Raw genomic sequence first — 20,609 nt, 5'->3', positions numbered from 1 at the left:
ACTCAATTTTTGAGGTGGAAAGAACTTTGCCAAGAAGGCATTGACTAGCTTTTCCCAAGAGTCCAGGCTTTCTTTAGGTTGTGAGTCCAACCATGTCCTAGCTCTGTCTCTTACAGCAAAAGGGAATAGCATAAGTCTGTAGACCTCAGGGTCAACCCCATTAGTCTTGACAATGTCACAGATTTGCAAGAATTCAGCTAAAAACTGATGAGGATCTTCCAATGGAAGTCCATGGAACTTGCAATTCTGTTGCATTAGAGAAACTAATTGAGGCTTAAGCTCAAAGTTGTTTGCTCCAATGGCAGGGATAGAGATGCTTCTCCCATAGAAGTCGGGAGTAGGTGCAGTAAAGTCACCCAGCACCTTCCTTGCATTGTTGGCATTGTTGTTTTCGGCTGCCATGAGTTCTTCTTCTTTGAAGAATTCGGTTAGGTCCTCTACAGAGAGTTGTGCCTTAGCTTCTCTCAGCTTTCGCTTCAAGGTCCTTTCAGGTTCAGGATCAGCCTCAACAAGAATGCTTTTGTCTCTGCTCCTGCTCATAAGAAAGAGAAGAGAACAAGAAAATATGGAATCCTCTATGTCACAGTATAGAGATTCCTTGAGGTGTCAGAGGAAAAGAAAAATAGAAGACAGAAGTAGAAAATTCGAACTTATCAAAGAAGATGGAGTTCGAATTTTGCATTAAGGAATAGTGTTAGTCCATAAATAGAAGGATGTGAGAAGAAGGGAAGCAATTTTCGAAAATTAAGTAAAAGATTTTGAAAACATTTTGAAAAAAAAAACACTACTTGATTTTCGAAAATAAAAGTGGGAAAGAAGTAAAGTGATTTTGAAAAAGATTTTGAAATTAGAAATCAAAAAGATTTGATTGAAAACTATTTTGAAAAAGATGTGGTTAAGAAGATATGATTGGTTTTAAGAAGATGTGATTGAGAAGATATGATTTGAAAAACATTTTAAGAAGATTTGATTTTGAAAATTAATGACTTGGCTATCAAGAAAAGATATGATTCAAACATTAAACCTTTCTCAACAGAAAAGGCAACATACTTGAAATGTTGAATCAAATCATTAATTGATAGCGAGTATCTTTGAGAATGGAAAGAAATTGAATTTGAAAACATTTGATTGAAAAGATTTGATTTGAAAAAGATTTGATTTTGAAAAATTTTGAAAACTTGAAAAAAATTTGCATTGAAAACAAAATCTTCCCTCTTGTACCATCCTGGCGTTAAACGCCCAGAATGGTGCACATTCTGGCGTTTAACGCCCAAAACTATACCCTTTTGGGCGTTAAACGCCCAACCAGGTACCCTGGCTGGCATTTAAACGCCAGTCTGTCCTTCTTCATTGGGCGTTTTGAACGCCCAGCTTTTTCTGTGCAATTCCTCTGCTGAATGTTCTGAATCTTCAATTCTCTTGTATTATTGACTTGAAAAGACACAAATTAAAAATATTTTTGGATTTTTAATAATAAGGAATAATCAAAATGCAACTAAAATCAAATAACAATGCATGCAAGACACCAAACTTAGCAGTTTGTATACTACTGACACTATATGAGACACATAAACACTCAAGTCAAAAGAATTCAAAGATCAGAGTAAGAAATCATCAAGAATTACTTGAAGATCCTTAAGACACATGAATGAATGTATGCAATTGACACCAAACTTAAAATGAAACACTAGACTCAAACACGAAATATTTTTGGATTTTATGATTTTGTAATTTTTTTGTGTTTTTCGAAAATAAAGTGGAAAAAGGTATCAAAATTCTTAATGAGAATTCCAGGAATCATGCAATGTTTAGTCTAAGACTCCGGTCCAGGAATTAGACATGGCTTCACAGCCAGCCAAGCTTTCAAAGAAAGCTTCGGTCCAAAACACTAGACATGGCCAATGGCCAGCCAAGCCTTAGCAGATCACTGCTCCAAAAGCAAGATTGATAGAAATCAACAAGCTTTTGTGATGATAAGTTGAAACCTCGGTCCAATGAAATTAGACATGGCTTCACAGCTAGCCAGACTTCAACAAATCATCAGGAAACACTAGAATTCATCTTCAAGAATTCTGAAAAAAAAATACCTAATCTAAGCAACAAGATGAACCGTCAGTTGTCCAAACTCAACAATCCCCGGCAACGGCGCCAAAAACTTGGTGCACGAAATTGTGATCAATAATTTTCACAACTCAAATAATCCCCAGTGATGAAACCAAAAACTCGGTGTTCAATACCATGGCATAAACACAATTTCGCACAACTAACCAGCAAGTGTACTGGGTCGTCCAAGTAATAAACCTTACGCGAGTAAGGGTCGATCCCACAGAGATTGTTGGTATGAAGCAAGCTATGGTCACCTTGTAAATCTCAGTCAGGCAAACTCAAATGGGTATGGTGATATACGAATAAAACATAAAGATAAAGATAGAGATACTTATGTAATTCATTGGTAGGAATTTCAGATAAGCGTATGAAGATGCTGTCCCTTCCGTCTCTCTGCTTTCCTACTGTCTTCATCCAATCCTTCTTACTCCTTTCCATGGCAAGCTTATGCAAGGGTTTCACCGTTGTCAGTGGCTACCTCCCATCCTCTCAGTGGAAATGTTCAACGCACCCTGTCACGGCACGGCTATCCATCTGTCGGTTCTCGATCAGGCCGGAATAGAATCCAGTGATTCTTTTGCGTCTGTCACTAACGCCCCGCCTTCAGGAGTTTGAAGCACGTCACAGTCATTCAATCATTGAATCCTACTCAGAATACCACAGACAAGGTTAGACCTTCCGGATTCTCTTGAATGCCGCCATCAGTTCTAGCCTATACCACGAAGACTCTGATCTCACGGAATGGCTGGCTCGTTTGTCAGGCGAGCACTCGGTTGTCAGGCGATCAACCATGCATCGTGTATCAGGAATCCAAGAGATATTCATCCAATCGAAGGTAGAACGGAGGTGGTTGTCAGTCACACGTTCATAGGTGAGAATGATGATGAGTGTCACGGATCATCACATTCATCAAGTTGAATAACAAGTGATATCTTAGAACAAGAACAAGCGGAATTGAATAGAAGAACAATAGTAATTGCATTAATACTCGAGGTACAGCAGAGCTCCACACCTTAATCTATGGTGTGTAGAAACTCCACCGTTGAAAATACATAAGAACAAGGTCTAGGCATGGCCGAATGGCCAGCCTCCCAATGAGGGTTCAATCATCAAAACATGATCCAAAAGATCCAAAGATTGAAAAATCTCCCTTTACAATAGTAAAAGGTCCTACTTATAGAAAACTAGTAGCCTAGGGTGTACAGAGATGAGTAAATGACATAAAAATCCACTTTCGGGCCCACTTGGTGTGTGCTTGGGCTGAGCATTGAAGCATTTTCGTGTAGAGACTCTTCTTGGAGTTAAACGCCAGCTTTTGTGCCAGTTTGGGCGTTTAACTCCCATTTTGGTGCCAGTTCCGGCGTTTAACGCTGGAAATTCTGAGGGTGACTTTGAACGCCGATTTGGGCCATCAAATCTTGGGCAAAGTATGGACTATCATATATTGCTGGAAAGCCCAGGATGTCTACTTTCCAACGCCGTTGAGAGCGCGCCAATTGGGCTTCTGTAGCTCCAGAAAATCCACTTTGAGTGCAGGGAGGTCAGAATCCAACAACATCTGCAGTCCTTTTTAGTCTCTGAATCAGATTTTTGCTCAGGTCCCTCAATTTCAGCCAGAAAATACCTGAAATCATAGAAAAACACACAAACTCATAGTAAAGCCCAGAAAAGTGAATTTTAACTAAAAACTAATAAAAATATACTAAAAACTAACTAGATCATACTAAAAACATACTAAAAACAATGCCAAAAAGCGTACAAATTATCCGCTCATCAAAAGGCGAGAAGGAGAAGGAAATTAAAGCATCGTATGTTAAAATATCAGGCCAAAAAACAAGGTATAAATTTGTGACTCTGAACATTAAACTTTTGTAAATGAGATTTGTAATTTATTTTCTTCGTTTTCAGCTATGACTGCGCTATCTACGTTATGAAGTGGCTTGAGTTAATTGAGCCGGAAAACATTAAAAAAGGGAAGTATGAATGGGATAATTGGCCACAGGTAACTGTCTTTAGAACTATATAACTCTGTACTACTTTACTGAATTAATATTGTTGTTTAAACAGAATATACTTTTTAATTGTAGGAGAAGGTGGACCACTATAGAGTGGAGTATGCTTCGCGGATACTATTGAGTGAGATGAATAAAGAAAGAGATCAGGCAATTGGAGAGAGTAATGCTATAAGGCTGTCGAAGCCATCCTCTGTATTATTGAGTCTGTTTTGTCAGATAAATTCTGCTGATATAGAAACTGCGTAATCCAACTGCTGGGTAGTTTGTAAATTGAACAAATGCTGTAAATATTTGCCATTTATCAACAACTTCTATTCCATGTATATTTTTTTCCATAGTTAAATTATCTGTGCTGTTAAACTGTCTGTACTGTATTCAAAAGCTGTATTACAGGTGGTAAAATATGAAGAAAAAAATCAAGGCATATATAAACGCAAATTATAAAGTGTTACACCCAACGCAAGCTAATAATACACCCAAGATTGCATAAAATATACACCCAAACTGTCTGTACGGTATTCAAAATGTATGAATTACAAGTACTAAAATATGAAGAAAAACATCAAATCAAATATACACCCATAACCTGCAAATTTTTACAGCTTTTGTTCTATATGTATCTATATATGTATCTATATCTAAATCGTGAATTAACAAAAATACACCCGAAAGAACAGTGCTTTTACACCCATATTCTATAAAACTATACACCCAAAGAGTTATCCCCTACTGCTAGTATCCTGAACTGATTATTCATAACGTGTCCTTGATATTGGCTGGAATTTGAATGCACCGCTGATGCAGCATCAAACAGGTTTATCTGAATATAACACTCACACATTAGCTAAACTATTAACGAGAAAAATAAACTCAATCGCCACAAATTTAAAGAACATTACTTTTACCTCGCTTAAAACTTTTGTTTTCTTCTTCTTTGTGGCATTTGCAATCTGTTTGTCCAACTTTGAACCTAACCTATTTTTTGGAAGTCCTCTTGTTCGAATCCTTGGCGGGCTTTGAAGCTCGTTAACGGATTCCAAGTTGGCGTCTTCGTGGGATAAAGAAGATGTCCCCTTCCTTTTGGCTTTTAATGATTCCATCTCGGCCATGACGTTATCGTACGCACGGTGCAGAATTGCAGTCAGCTCCTCCGATTCGGATGCAAATTCGCAAATATTTTGCGAACGAAAAACCAATTGGTCGAACCTCTTGCTTCTTGGCTCCATCAGTGGTTCGTCGTGGCTGCTCTTGATGTGTGTGTGTCGCCTCTTTACCTTCTTGCTCCATCGTTCTAGTATATATCTAGGTGACACTTGGCTTACTTGTTCGAAGCTTAACACGCTTAGTGCGTGACGGCACAGTATCCCTCTCGACTCGAATAATAAGCATTGGCATTTTACCTCGACTGCAACTGAGTCGTAAGTAACCACGAACTTGTTGAATATTGAGCTGAAAACTTGTTCTCCGACTTCGTATACTGAATAGCCTAGAGCGGAATTCTTTAATCTGGTGATGCAATTCGTCTTTCCTCTGAATTGCGCTTGGACTTCCCTATACTTTGCATGAGTGTACGCATCTTGAAACTGAGCTTCAATGGAGTATTTGGTTGCACACGGTATGACCGTATGAAAATCTGCAGCATCTGATTCTCTCTCTGCTTGCTCCCTGCTTCCAAGGCAATTATCATATTGTTTGACGAACTGAATAAGCGAGCTGTTCCGGGTGATAAACTTGTTAAAAAATGAATGCATGCTCTTGCTCCTTTGTGTGCTTCTCATCCCTGCCCAAAAGTGGTGATCCAGATAGATAGGAACCCATATATGACGGTCTTCATACAGATCTGCAGAATACACCCAAACACATACTGTGAATATACCCGATAAAACATGCAATTTACACCTCTGCTGCAGATTTAAAAAAAAACATTACCTGAAAGCCACTTGTTGTCCGCAAGACCAAAATTCAGCAGAAAATCATTCCAATTCCTATCGAATGAGTCTTTGCTATGAGAGTTCCAAACAACTTGGCTCATTTCTTGTTCAATATCGGCATGTCCCTTGTACCCATTTAATTTTCTTAGAATCTTCTTCATGATGTGCCAAATACACCAACGGTGAATTGTTGTTGGCATACAGGCCTCTAAAGCCCTTTTCATTGATGCGCACTGATCGGTGAGAAACCCTTTCGTAGCATTTCCTCCCATGCAACGAAGCCAGCATTGAAATAACCATTTGAATGATTCAATTTCTTCGTTCTTCATCAAAGAGCATCCGAGAAGTGTTGACTGACCGTGGTGATTCACCTCGACAAAAGAACCACAGACCAAATTATACCTGAAAAAATTACCATAGTGCAGAATGCAAACTCATTAGATACACCCTAACAAATACTTCGTATACACCCAATGAAACAGCCAATATACACCTCTCCTGTGGATTCATAAAAATACATTAATTTAGCATCATAAACAGGGGCAGTTTGTTACCTGTTTGTATTGTAGGTGGTGTCGAATAAATTGACGTCTCCGAAATACTCAAAGGCAGCTCTGCTTCTTGCATCGGCCCAAAAAGCCAGCTTAATCGATAGATCCTCCTCAAGTTCGAGCTCAAAAAAGAAATTCGGATTCTTCTCTTTCATCCTTAACAAATATTTCCCGAATTCCTTTGCATCTTCTTGTTCGGAAACATTCCGCACTTCCCTGGTAATGTAATTTCTCACGTCCTTTTCGATAAATTTTAACTCGCGGTGACCCCCGGCAGCCGCAACAAATAATTGGCAGGTTTTGCTTGGTCTGATACCGGCCTCCTCGTTATTCTCTATTGTACGACGAATGGACATGCTTAGTTCCCTGTGCTGTTTGAGCATCTCTGCTTTACTTGGACAGCAGGGGTGTGAATGATCCAGCACAACCTTTGAAATGATCCAAGCACCGACATCCTTCAATGTGTGTATATAATTCTTGCAGGACAGTTTAGACCGGCTGTCGGATTGATCTTCTCGGTCGGAGATATTTTAGATTTCCATTTTCCCTCTCTGCTACATGTAATCAGTTGATTCTTAATCTCGTTTCCCTTCCTATTTGTGCACCGAACTCTTGTAGAGAAACCTGCAGCCTTGGCGTAGTTCCTGTAAAATTTTCCAGCATCTTCAAGGGTGGTAAAGGTCATTCCAACCTTCGGAACAAGCTCGTCATCAACAACCGAGAGAGGCTGCACAATACACCATGTCAAAAACTGTGAATACATCCATAGATATGATTCAAATACACCCAATCATGTCTAATATGATACACCTGAACCGCAACAACTCAACAAAATGACAATAAAAACCATAAACTGTAAATACACAGGCTGCAGAATACACCATGTCAAAAACTAAAAATACACCCAATCATGTCTGATATAATACACCTGAACAACAACAAAAAAACCAGTAAAGTGTAAATACACCCACACTTCTAGCAAAAATACACCCAAAAAAGACCTGATATACACCCGAGCGTCTGCTATAAATTCCAGATAATTAATCACAACTAATACATTGAATCGACAGATTCATGTTAACGTGTTAGTTTCACAGTCAATGTTCAGCAATTTTTCAACTACACAATGCTATACAAATTACTACAAGAAAACTCATACTAATCCAATGTAAATCAAACCTCAGGAACTTCGTTAGATTCAAATTCATAATCCACCTCGCCAGGATTCAGCTGACAATCCGAGGTTGAATGATCCATTATCTTCAAAACGAGTTCAAACTTTGATTTCAGAAAACAACAAATCAAAATAGAAAACGAAGCTCGAGTTGCACAGAGAGAGGAAAGTAACGTAAACAAAGAACATACCAGTGAGAAAAGGAGAGGAAAAGAACGATGGAGAAGAAGGAGGGAAGACGCGCGAGAAGAAGAACGAGCAAATCTCCAAATAACGAAAACGAAAAAGGAAACAAATCTTTTAAATTTGGTAGTTAGATATACGCGGGATCTTTATATAGCGCGTGTAAGTGACGTACGAGTTGCAGCGCGTTTTGGTGGATTAGGCGTTAATGAACTTGTAATAGTTACAAGCCCTAATCGCTTGTATACTGAGTTTTTCTATTTTAGTATATGAGTAAAATTGATTTATCAATAATTATTACTATATTTTGAAACATTGATAATTAATTGTTAAAATTTAGAGTTTTGTATTAAAAAATGGAGAGAAAAATGTTAAAAGAAAATTTTGGTTATGTTTTTTTAACATATGAAAAAAAAAAAACATAACTTAATTAGTAATGCTATTGACGTTTACTTTATTTATTTTGTTCAGTAATAATGTCAAATTTAATGATAAGATTACATTGCTGCTTGAAATCTTTTGAAATAGAAATATTATAATGACATTAGAACTTTGATTTTTTTACTCATGCGGTTTTAAGCAGATCCTCCTGAATTAGTATCTATATATTCTATTTTGGCAAACAATTTCATAGTGCTCAAATCTAAGAATCTTGTTTGAGGGTGAAATAAAACTCGCATGTCATCATCGCTTTGGATTTTATATTTTCGAAAATTTATACATCCCTTACTAAGTGAAATTGTAATCCTAAATAGTATTTGTTTCGAATGCTTTTTCCCAATATTTTTTCAATTTTTGTACTATGCTATTTTAGAGATTCACAAAACTCATTGACGAATTAATAAACACATCAATCTATTTCTTACTAAAGAAATTAACATTCTGACTCGTGTCTTCATCAATTTTTTCATGGTAATAGATTAATGTATATAGACTCTTAGACATGTTTTCTCTCTTTTGCTAAATGTTTTAAGCAGATTGATTGCTTTGTGTTGTATTTCAAATTTATAAATTTATTTCGAGCGTAAATCTTTATTAGGTATTAAGAGTTGATTCTTTTTTTATTAATCGTGTTAGGCTATTGTTACTTATGTTGATATGTAAATAGTAGGATCCTACCATGATTTATATACTATAATTTCTTATTGTATACTCATAAATCGTCACAACTTAAATGTGATTGAAGTTTTAAACATAAATCGTCGTAGAATATGATGATTTATGTGCATTTTTAACACACTATTCTAAACTAAGATTCTGATTTCCTTTTAAGGTCTACTAACTCAATCCATCACGGAGGATCCACTAAAAGAGGATCATCCAAGCTCGAAAAAGGTAAGATTTGGATCGATATCCATCCTAATCTCATAATTAACAACTCCTTAAGTATTGAGACGAGGTGAATCTCACTAATCCCTCACATTAAGAGATTCTTAACAGATTCTTAAAATCATTATATATAAATAAAAAGTCAAAGGTTCTCCCAAATTAAATATAAACATAACTCTAATTATCTTCACCCTTTTGAATATATTCTGACTTAGACGTCAAAATATTAATGCAGTACCACCTCCACTTTTCTCTATTCATCGTTCGATATTAGAGTTACGAGTCCCAATCTCTTTCATCTAGTTTTCGGTAAACTTACAAACACACATATTAGCCCAATATGATTTGCGTGCAATGTCATTGCAATTTTAACTCGTGGAACTAGTTATGTTCTAATTAAAGTTGAGTATCCTAGCAAATTTATTCGAAAATATTTGGTAACAAAAAAATTAGCCAAAAACAGTCATAACTTATCTTATTTAGTATTCATTAATTGTTGTTCACTTATTTGTTTATATACGTATTAAAATTTTAAATTTCACATTGTATTTATAACAATAAAATGAAAAAATTTTCTATAATTAAATCAGCCATACTAAAATATTAAATATATATTAAAAATAAATTAAATAATATATTTATTTATATACAAATATACATATATATAACTAATTTATTAATTATTTTTGGTGTGTAGATAATATTGTTCATCAAAAATAATAATTTACTCAAAGTTTCAAAATTAAAATTCAAATACCTTTTTCTAAGCATCTAAGAACATTTCTAATAAAATATTTTTATAATATCACTTTTAATATTTTTAAGAAATGAATTGAATTATAATTAAAATTTATATTAGAATTGATTTATGAAATAAAACTGATATTACTTTAAAAATATAATATTAGTTTAATAAAAAATTAATAAAATTTTATCATTCGTAAAATTATATTAATAAAATAATATAAAATTTTAATTGAACTAATATTAAATATTAAAAAAATAAATTTTATTTTTAATTTTAGATTATTATTTATGAATCCCATAAATATTTTTATAAGAGAGCTAAAAAAAAATTAGAATTAATATGGGGGATGCTCTAAGTGTAGCATAGAGTTGGTATCAATGCATTCATGGATACCGATAAAACAAAGAAATTGAAATAAAGAAGAAGAGGTAGTTGGGAGATCCACGTAAGGGGGCAAAGAAGCCATTCCATCCAGCTACTACTCCAACACGTTTTATTAATTCAATATAAGTAACGAATTAAAATTTCATTTCCCATCAGAGAGAGAGAGAGAGTCCTGCAACTACACTGCTCTCTGCCATCTCCTGATTCCTTTCTCCTTTGTTGCCAAACCCGAACTCGCTTCCTTCCTCGCTCGCAGCTACAGGGAAAAGAAATCCTTCTAGAAACAAAACAATAGAAACGCTTCACCTTCTTGTATCGTGGACCAACGCCTCTACTCTTGTTTTCTGCATGTCCATCCATTGGCCACTCCAAGCAGCATCATAGTAGTAGTAGAGTCTGAAGATGAAAATGGAGGGTGATCTGAAGCAGAAGCTGCTGCTGCCTTCTTCAGGAGGAGTAGAAGAGGAAGAGGGCTTGTCACTGGTTAGGAGGGTGTGGGAAGAGAGCAAGAAGATGTGGATAGTGGCGGCGCCAGCCATATTCACAAGAGCTTCCACGTTTGGAATCCAAGTTATAAGCCAAGCGTTTGTTGGACATCTTGGTTCTAAGGAACTCGCTGCTTTCGCTCTTGTTTACACCGTTCTTATCAGGTTCGCTAACGGGATTCTGGTATGTTCTCATCTTTTTCAGTTTTCACCTAATTTACCTTTTGCAGTTAGTTTTTTAAATTTTTTTTCCGTGATGGTTTATACTCGGAAATCGGAGTATTCTGGTTGGGCAAAAATTATTGCCGAACCATGTGATGGATTCTGAGCTCCAGGCTGTAAAAATTTTCGGGGAGAATTAAAAAAAGACAGGAGAGGTTAATTTTGTGTTTTTTTTTTTCTACATAATATTCTGTCAAATTTTCTGGCTTGCTAAAATTTTCTTTATTTTTAATTAAATAAATTTGACAAAAAGAGCTTCTTCTCTCTTTTTTTTCTTTAATTTTTATTTTGGGGACGGAACAATATTTGTGTTAAAAGGAATCTGGAGGATTCTCCTGTGCTTCATCAATTAAAATTTAATTTTTTTTAATTCTGTAATATTTTTGGGCGTGCTTCAACTTCTGCCATCAATCAATAGTGATTCCTGTTATTTTCTGAAATGAAAAAAGGAAAAAAAAAAGATTTCAAGCTTTTGAACTTCTGGTATCAGAACAATCAAAATGGTGTGACTTCAAGGGTTTTGTCCGTGCTTTCTTGTTTGTATTTTGTGTTTCAATTTAAACTATGCTATGAATTTATTTTGTTGAATTGTCTTGACATGTTTGTACTGCAAATACAATTGCAATCATAATATGGTCCCTATTAACACTACCAAGTTCTTCCTCCGATTTTATTACAATGATTGCAGTTAGGAATGGCGAGTGCTTTGTCAACACTGTGTGGTCAAGCATACGGTGCAAAGGAATATGGCATGATGGGAGTTTACCTTCAAAGATCATGGATTGTTTTGTTCCTGACTTCACTGATTCTTCTTCCGGTGTTCATCTTCACCACCCCAATTTTAAGCCTCTTGGGCCAAGACGAAACAATAGCACAAGTGTCAGGAACCATTTCACTTTGGTCAATTCCTATCATGTTTGCCTTTATCGTATCCTTCACTACCCAGACATTCCTGCAGTCGCAAAGCAAGAACGTCATTATCGCCTTCTTGGCAGCTTTCTCGATAATCCTTCACATCTTCCTTTCTTGGCTTACCACTATGAAGTACAAATTGGGTCTTCCTGGTGCAATGACCTCCACTAGTTTGGCGTATTGGATTCCCAACTTTGGTCAACTGATATTCATTTTCGGTTGGTGCAAGCAAACATGGCATGGGTTCTCATTCTTGGCATTCAAAGACCTTTGGCCTGTTGTTAAGCTTTCGCTTTCATCCGGTGCCATGTTGTGGTGAGCTTTCTTTCAATTCTTTGTGAATGACACCTTGAATGGAGTAGACAATAGAAGTTTGAGTATCTTAATTTCTTTTATGTCTTCCTAACTCGATCAAATTGGATGTATTTTACAGTCTTGAGCTATGGTACAACACAATATTGGTTCTTTTGACAGGTAACCTGAGAAATGCAGAGGTGGAAATCGATGCTCTGTCTATATGGTAATTCCTTAAACATTAATTCATTAGAATTCATATGTTGTGTTGTTAGCTGTATTGATTTGGTGTGTAAATTGTAATGGACTTTTGACAAATCTTGTTTCTTTACAGTCTTAACATCAATGGATGGGAAATGATGATATCACTTGGGTTCATGGCTGCTGCTAGGTACTAACGTTATATTGACCTACCAATCTTATTTTCCCATGTTTAGTAAAGTTTAGAATGGAAAATTAACTCCAGCTTACATAATTTGCAGCGTACGAGTGGCGAATGAGCTTGGAAGAGGAAGTGCCAAGGCTGCCAAGTTCTCGATCCTAGTGACTGTGCTAACATCATTGGCCATTGGGTTCTTTCTGTTTGTATTCTTCTTGTTGTTTAGGGAACGACTTGCTTACATATTTACCACAGATGAGAATGTTGCCCGGGCAGTCGGTAATTTGTCACCATTGTTATCAGTCTCTATATTACTAAACAGCGTTCAGCCCGTACTCTCAGGTATTCTTCACAAGCTTCATTGTTCTTACAATCTTACATTAGAAAAGCAAATTACTTTGCCAGTTTTGTTACTATGGGATTGTGTCGAGATACAATAATCCAAAGATATACTAGAAGGTAGAATTTAGATCCTCTAAAGTGATGATATTGGTAAAGTGATAAAGTAAAGGGTAAATCACCATTGAACTTGTAATTTTCATCATATATGGATCCCATTATCTTAATTTAAGAGGGATTAACTACTCATTTTATCACTTTACTCTCTCACTTTAGAGAAGCTTATTCAGAAAGTAACAGTGACAGACAAAAAGGTAAATGGGAAGTCATTTAATCGTTCATATGGTTTCTATAGGTGTTGCGATTGGAGCCGGTTGGCAAAGCATTGTTGCTTATGTTAACATAGGTTGCTATTACCTCATTGGAATTCCTGTCGGTATTGTGCTTGGTCATGTTCTTGATTTGCAAGTCGAGGTAGGATTTTAACCTGAAACTCTTGTTTTTCCAAATTGCACTTCAAATTTCTGCTGCATAATCAAATTCTACATCTCTTTCCACTTGTGCAGGGAATTTGGGTTGGAATGTTGTTTGGAACTTTTATTCAAACCGTAGTGCTTGTTATAATCACCTACAAAACTAACTGGGATGAGCAGGTTCAAATTGACCTCAATATTCTAACTCTGCTATGATTATAATTATGAACTAATGATCATTATGAAATAATTAATTGATTATGGTTTTGTGCAGGTGGTCATAGCTCGTTCAAGAATTAGCAAGTGGGCTAAAATGGATGGCCTCGATCATGAATCAAAACCGGATTCATCAGAAAGTTAATTTTGTTGCCTAACATTTCAGTCAAATGCAGCTAAGGATTAATATTGTAGAATGTGTATTGTTATTTATTAATTTTATTAATTGCAAGTTTTGCATTGAAAATTAATGGACTTATGTTCTTTAATTTCGTCCCTCTATTATATAATGTTTTATCTTTTGGTATGAACAAAGGGACAAGAAATAAAGTATCAAGAGAATTTTGAGCTCCACTCTGAACTCCTATGCAGTGTTTCGCTATCTGCCCCTTTTTTGGTTTAAATTATTAGGGGTACAATGATATCCACTTAATTGTTTATTTATTTAGATAAAACATTGCAAACTGTCTTTTATTTTAGGTTTAGTAGCGTGCTTCTCCGTTTAGTTTTTAATATTCATAACTTTTTTTAATCACTAAATTAAGTTTGGTTTATATTCAAATACGAATATCTCAAAAGACTAGTCTTTTCTAGAACCAAAACAGAGTAACTTTGATCCAATTATGGCGTGATTTTAAATGGCTATTTTCGTCCAATTATTCAAATCAGGGTAGAGAGAACTTTGCTTTGTCAACTGAAGTTGCTTGGATATAAGGATATTAGATATACACTGTCTAGAAACTATAAAATAATTCATAGAATGACAAATTTAAAAATTTCGAAGTATGGTACGAATAAACAAATGGAAGCAAGTTTCAAAGCGTATATATCATGTGCGAAAATCCAGTATGCTTCGTCGTCCTATGTTGGGGGACCAGATTTTCAGACATGGAACATGATGATTGTAATTGTATTCTAAAGCTAATAAAATTTTTTTGGAAGTGGTTGGTGAGAGTCAATTCTTGTGTGCGGTACAGTGAGTTTGTGTACTATTCATTGTAGAAGTAGGTTTGGCATTCCCTTGATTTAGGGTAATGTTTTTGTTCCAACATGTAACATTAAATATTTCAATTTTGTGAATAAAGTGTTGTCATTTATTTTACTTGTAATACTGTTTTTTTTTAAAAAATAGTAATTACATTCCAACTCCTCGTGGCACCCGTGGAATTTGATTCCGTCCATCTCAATGCAGTCAATTGTCCTGAACCGCAGCTAGAAAGCTATGCATGCATGAGCTAAACAACATAAAAGAGGGTACATAAACACTTTAAATTCTTGTTTAGACAATAATTTCATTACATATAAAATAAGCAATAAAGCTATACAGCCAAACAATTTTATCGACTAAATTTCAATAAAGTCAGATATGTGTATTTTTCTTTTAAACATGATTTTGTTTTCGTCGACAATTTCTTCGTCTTTAACTTTGTCTTCAAACTTTTTATTCTGCACGCTTCTTTTTTAACAAAGTGGATACTACAATGAAGATGGCATAATTGTCTTCATATGAGTATATTTCTTTTTGACCTTTGGATGATGGATTGTATGGTTAGATTTTGATATTTATAAAAGTGTTATTTTTGTTTAAAGTGTGGCTAAATAAATAAACCACACTTTTAACCAAAACATCTTCATGAAAAAATATTTTTGCCATCTTCATAGTAGTATCCACCTTTTAACAATGTTGTCATTGTCTTTTTTTTCTCCTCTTCTCTTATTTGATTTCTTCTCTTCTTTTTCATCCTCATTCTCTTCGTTATTATCATTGTCGATATCTTTTTCATATTCTTCTTTTATATGATCAGAAAATTAGAGCAAACCACAACGCAAAAATTTTTGATACACAGCACAAAAATTTTGGTTTATAACACAAATTTTTAAAAGAGCACATGCCTAGAACATTGATAGCTAACCAATAAAATACGCACACCATAGAAATTCGATACACACCACAGAAAATTTGATACATAGCATAGAAAATTCGGTGCACAACACAATTTTTTAAAGGACTACATATACAAACTATTAACATCTAACTAATAAAATACACACAGCATAAAAATTTTAGTACACAACACAAAAATTTTTAATGTATAGCACAAAAACTTTTGATGCACATTACGAAAATTTTGAAAGGACTATAATTAACTCACTCAACTAAAAATATATTTGTAGCAAACTTTTATGTGCTATGCGCAAATTTTGTGCTATAAATAAAATTTTTTGTATTATGTGTAAAAATTTCTATGTTATATTGATAAAATTTTGTTATAAAAAAAATTTAATTATATGCCATGTATAAAAAATTTAGGTTCTATGTCAATAAATTTTGTACTCTCTAACAAAAAATTATGTGCTGAAAAAGCTCAGAGAAGCTAAAGCTGTGTTGCATGCGCTTGTGGTTTTTTTTTTGTTTTCGGACTTGTGTTAACTTAATTGAATTTGGTTAAAAAAAAAACTTATATGTGTATCATCATCATAAAATAAGTATATGAAATTAATTTTTAATTGATAAATATTAGTCAACTTTTTTATTTTGAAATTATTTTTTTAATTTTTATGTTTTTGAGAATTTAGAATTAAATTCAATATTTAGAATTTATAATTTAAAATTAATAATTTAAAATTTAAAATAAAAAGATAGGTTTTTTAATAATTTATTAATATTAATTGAAAAATAATTAGTTCCCTAATTGATCTCTTTTACCAGGGATGCTACGTATAAACTAAAACAACACCCTCCGGCACTTATTTATCATTTTAGATTTTAGTTTACTATTAATTCTAATTACTCAATTTTTTTTGTTTGTTAGTTTTCAAAATTATAATTTTACTTTTTTTGTGTGGGTACAATTAAGATCTCTAAAAGACAATCCACATACCCAAGTTGGGTTGGTATAGTAGTTAGCTCACTAGTCCGCTTAAGCAAATGTCGAGGGTTCGAATCCTGCCTTGTACATGCAGCAACCTATTGGCCAGCGACAAATCCTTAAATGGAACTCAGTATCGCGACAAATTAGTCCTTGACCTGTCGGGTTGGAAGCATGGAAAACCGAAAAAAAAAAAAAAGACAATCCACATGTTTCACCATAATGACCGAACGGCCAAATGAGCAACGTAAAAGCTACGTAAATAAATAAAAGCACCATTATAGGCCCCAGGATATACCCTTAAATGCAGCACGGACCTATTCCACATTCTTGTAGGTCCTAATTAAGCAATTATAAATTTATAATATACTAATGGCGCAAAAGGTGCGTGGCTTTTGAGTTTTAATTTAATAAAAAATATAAAATATATAAATAATTATTTTTATGTATTTAGGTTGAATGATCAATTATCAATTTATCGCTATAAGATGACGTGAGTAAAAAAATAAAGGCCAATTTTATGGTGTCTATGAGTTTTTGTCTAAATTATGTCTAATTTATTTTTTGTAGTAAGTTTTGATTTTTTTAAAATTATTTATTCTTATATCTTTTAAATTAAATAATAACTTTTAACCCTTTTTAGTAAATAGGCACCACTTTTTAGGCACCATAGCATTCACCAAAAATAAATCAAGGTATGACATAAAAATATTAAAGTATAAGATATTCGATTCATATTCGTTACATAAAGACATAGTAATTTTGAATTAACTATTTTCCTTTCATAACATGCATGAGTGAGGATGTATTATCTCGTCAAAGCATAAATAATTGTCATCATTAGAGTCACTGATCTGAGTTTGTCTAATAAATAATAAATAATAAATAATACAAGAGTAGTTAGTTAGCTTTAAGCACGTTGTGATGCTGACAAATGATATAGAGCTGCTTTCTCCAAATCTGATTTGAATATTAAAAAAGATTAGTAGCTTTCAGCTGGCCATGTTTTAAACACAAAAGTTGTAAAGAAAAAACAAAAGAAAAAGAGAGCGTGAAAGTTGTGTGGACTCAATTATTTCTATATGGCAAAAGTCTCGTCTTAAACAATGTTAAGTGATGAGATCAGCTTAACTATTTTTATTTTATTTGATACTCAGTACTATATTAACTTAAACATCTGTCTAAAAGGTTAAAAAGATCATAGGTGTTTGGCAAAGTTACTTTATTGAAAGAAGGTGAATCCTAAGTTCCTGACATTTTATACCATCTTTTTTAATTGATTCTCTGAATATATAAGTTGATTAATTGCTTTTCTCTAAAAGACAAAAAGATCTAAGATCGGAAAAGAAGTTGTGATTTTGGGAATTGGGCTAATTAGTAAGAAAGCGAGTATTGATAATGGGCTGATTGATGCATGAGGCCCGTGTTGGTTGAGCCTGCCAAAAGAAGCAAGGAATATTGGAGATCCAGATTCACTAGTACACTTAAGTCTCAATGGTTCGAATTCTGTCTTATACATGCATTAATTTATTGATCAATAAAAAATTCATAAATAAAATTTCGATCAATGACAGATTAATTTTTGGTCTGTTGGACAGCGGCAGATCCAAAAATTTTATAAGAGGGGATCCAAATTAAATACAAAATAAATTAAAATATAACATAACAAAAAACTAATAAAATATATTTTATAGTATATAGGTCAAAATTAATAATTATATAAAAATCAACATTCAACTACATACTTTAGATTTTTGGTATTTTTAAATTTGTTCTGCATTATTTCATATAACTAAAATTATCAATTCATCATCTGAAATAAATTTTGAAGTATTCTCTTTTTCAATATGTAGAATTATATAATCTGCTAAAAATTCATCTTTTATCCTATTTCAAAGTCTTATTTTAATAATTTTTATTATTTAAAAAGTCTATTCAATTATTACTGTTATCGTAAAAAGAGTCAAAATAATTTTTTTATAGTTGTTATTTTTTTTTACATTAATCCAAACCTATATTTTTCAATAACTTTTCAATTATTTATATATTTATACGTCTTTATTATTTTTTAAACCTATTTATTAATTATTACTAGTATATTATAATATACATTATAATTTATACATATTAAGTTACTAACATGGAAATTTTTTTTAGTGTATTAGTATACTAAAATATATTTAATCTATAATATATATATTAATTATATAATAATAATAAACTAAGAGTACTAATTTTTTTTTAAAAAAAATTAGAGGTACCATGACCACCTTAGACCCCTTAAATTCGTTATTGGTGGAAGTCTAAAAAATAATATAGTAACCCTAAAAATTAATTTAGGTAAATTGATTGGTTAATTCATTCTCTACTTAAATAAGTATCGAAAATTTGAATATTATCTTATGTATATAGTAGTTTATTGATTAATAATAAATTTTTAAATAGTGGTTTAGTTTGTGTTTCCTACCTATTTTGTTGGGTGTATTTTGTGTTTATTAATGATATAAATTCTTTGTGCAAAAATAAAAGGTTTGGTACTACAAGAAAGGTATTGGAGGATATCTATACACCTCATAAAGTGTAATGTAATTATGTATACCCGAATACTATAGTTAGTTAGAATAGAAAGAAGAGTTAGTTGGAGTGTGAACACATTAGGAAGGAAGATAATATATAAAACAAAGAACTCTAATATACAATTACAAGCTGAGCTTCTGATCTCTATTCGACAAAATATATGTAACTAATTTTTAGTTAGTCAACTTTAGCATTTAAGTTTATAATTTAAAATTTATGGTTTAGTGTCTATAATTTGAAATAAATAAAGTAATCTTTAAAATATTGACTAATGTTAACTAAACAATTAATTTTTTAATATTATGTTTTCTGTTTGTACTTGCAATGTAAGCAATCTCAATTTTCTTTCAATTCTTGCTTTGCTTTTCTGATGAGAAATTTTGTTATGGTATTAGAGCGCTCTTTATAATTGGGGCATTGCCGAACTACTCTGATCTGATTCTCTTGCATTTGACAAATTTAAATGAAGAGTTTTATTTATTCTCTTTACTAAGGTATGTTATCGGTAATAAATGTGTTCATCCAATTGAAGAAAATTTGGGAGAAATTGAGGATTTTAGACCAATTAATGTGTACTCATGTGCATGCAAAGTTTATAAAGAACTAGATTTCATTATGTGTTTTCTTGAACCGTCTTAATACAGATTCTCTGAAATTTGATCACAAGTTTTGTTAATGGATTACTGATAAACCATTATTTTATGGTTTACAATGTGTTTAATTGTGTGGTTTTATCATGGTCTTTACCCACTTATTCATATAATTAGCATGCATTTATATTTCATTCCTAAAATTAGTACATGATTGAAAACATGCTTTTTTGGTCTTAATTTGGCTAATGTTAATCCTCTCTTATTACATTTCGATGCGTTGATCTATGTGTTAAGTATTTCAGGCTTTATAGGGCATGAATGAGTGAGAGATTGGGAAAGAAGCTTGCAAAAATGGAAGGAACACAAGAAATTGAGGAGATGACCAGCGAGAAGTGACGCGCACGCGTCAGCTACGCGACCGCGCGGAACAAAGGAATTCGCAGTGACGCGGTCGCATGGCTCACGCGACCGCGCGGATTGGATAAGCGCAAGTGACGCGGGAGCGTGGACGACGCAAACGCGTGGCAGGGAAAAATGCGAATGACGCGTCCGCATGGATGACGCGATCGCATGACGTGTGCGATCTGCAGAATTACAAAAGTCACTGGCGGAAATTCTGGGCCGCATTTCAACCTAGTTTTCGGCCCAGAAACACAAATTAAAGTCAGGAAACTTGCAGAGACTCATCATGCTATCATAATTCACAATTTTAGTTTTAGATGTAGTTTTTGGTGAGAGAGGTTCTCTCCTCTCTCTTAGAATTTAGGATTAGGATTTTTAGAAATTAGGAATTTATCTCATCTTCACATCAGGTTCAATATTTCTTTA

General features: G+C 33.5%; 1 protein-coding gene across 1 annotated transcript; it reads left to right on the top strand.

The window, feature by feature from the left end:
* Positions 1-10,348: 10,348 nt before the first annotated feature.
* LOC112696843 (protein DETOXIFICATION 21) lies at positions 10,349-14,095 on the top strand. The gene is made up of 8 exons (XM_025749744.3): positions 10,349-11,090; positions 11,817-12,355; positions 12,474-12,560; positions 12,669-12,725; positions 12,817-13,055; positions 13,408-13,526; positions 13,619-13,705; positions 13,800-14,095. Exons 1-8 carry the CDS (start codon positions 10,824-10,826, stop codon positions 13,884-13,886), a joined length of 1,482 nt encoding a protein of 493 aa, XP_025605529.1. The 5' UTR covers positions 10,349-10,823; the 3' UTR covers positions 13,887-14,095.
* The last annotated feature ends 6,514 nt before the right edge of the window (positions 14,096-20,609 follow it).

The sequence above is a fragment of the Arachis hypogaea genome, chromosome 6 (genome assembly GCF_003086295.3).
Source record: "Arachis hypogaea cultivar Tifrunner chromosome 6, arahy.Tifrunner.gnm2.J5K5, whole genome shotgun sequence".
Lineage (NCBI taxonomy): Eukaryota > Viridiplantae > Streptophyta > Magnoliopsida > Fabales > Fabaceae > Arachis > Arachis hypogaea.
This window is presented reverse-complemented; position numbering and strand designations above follow the sequence as displayed.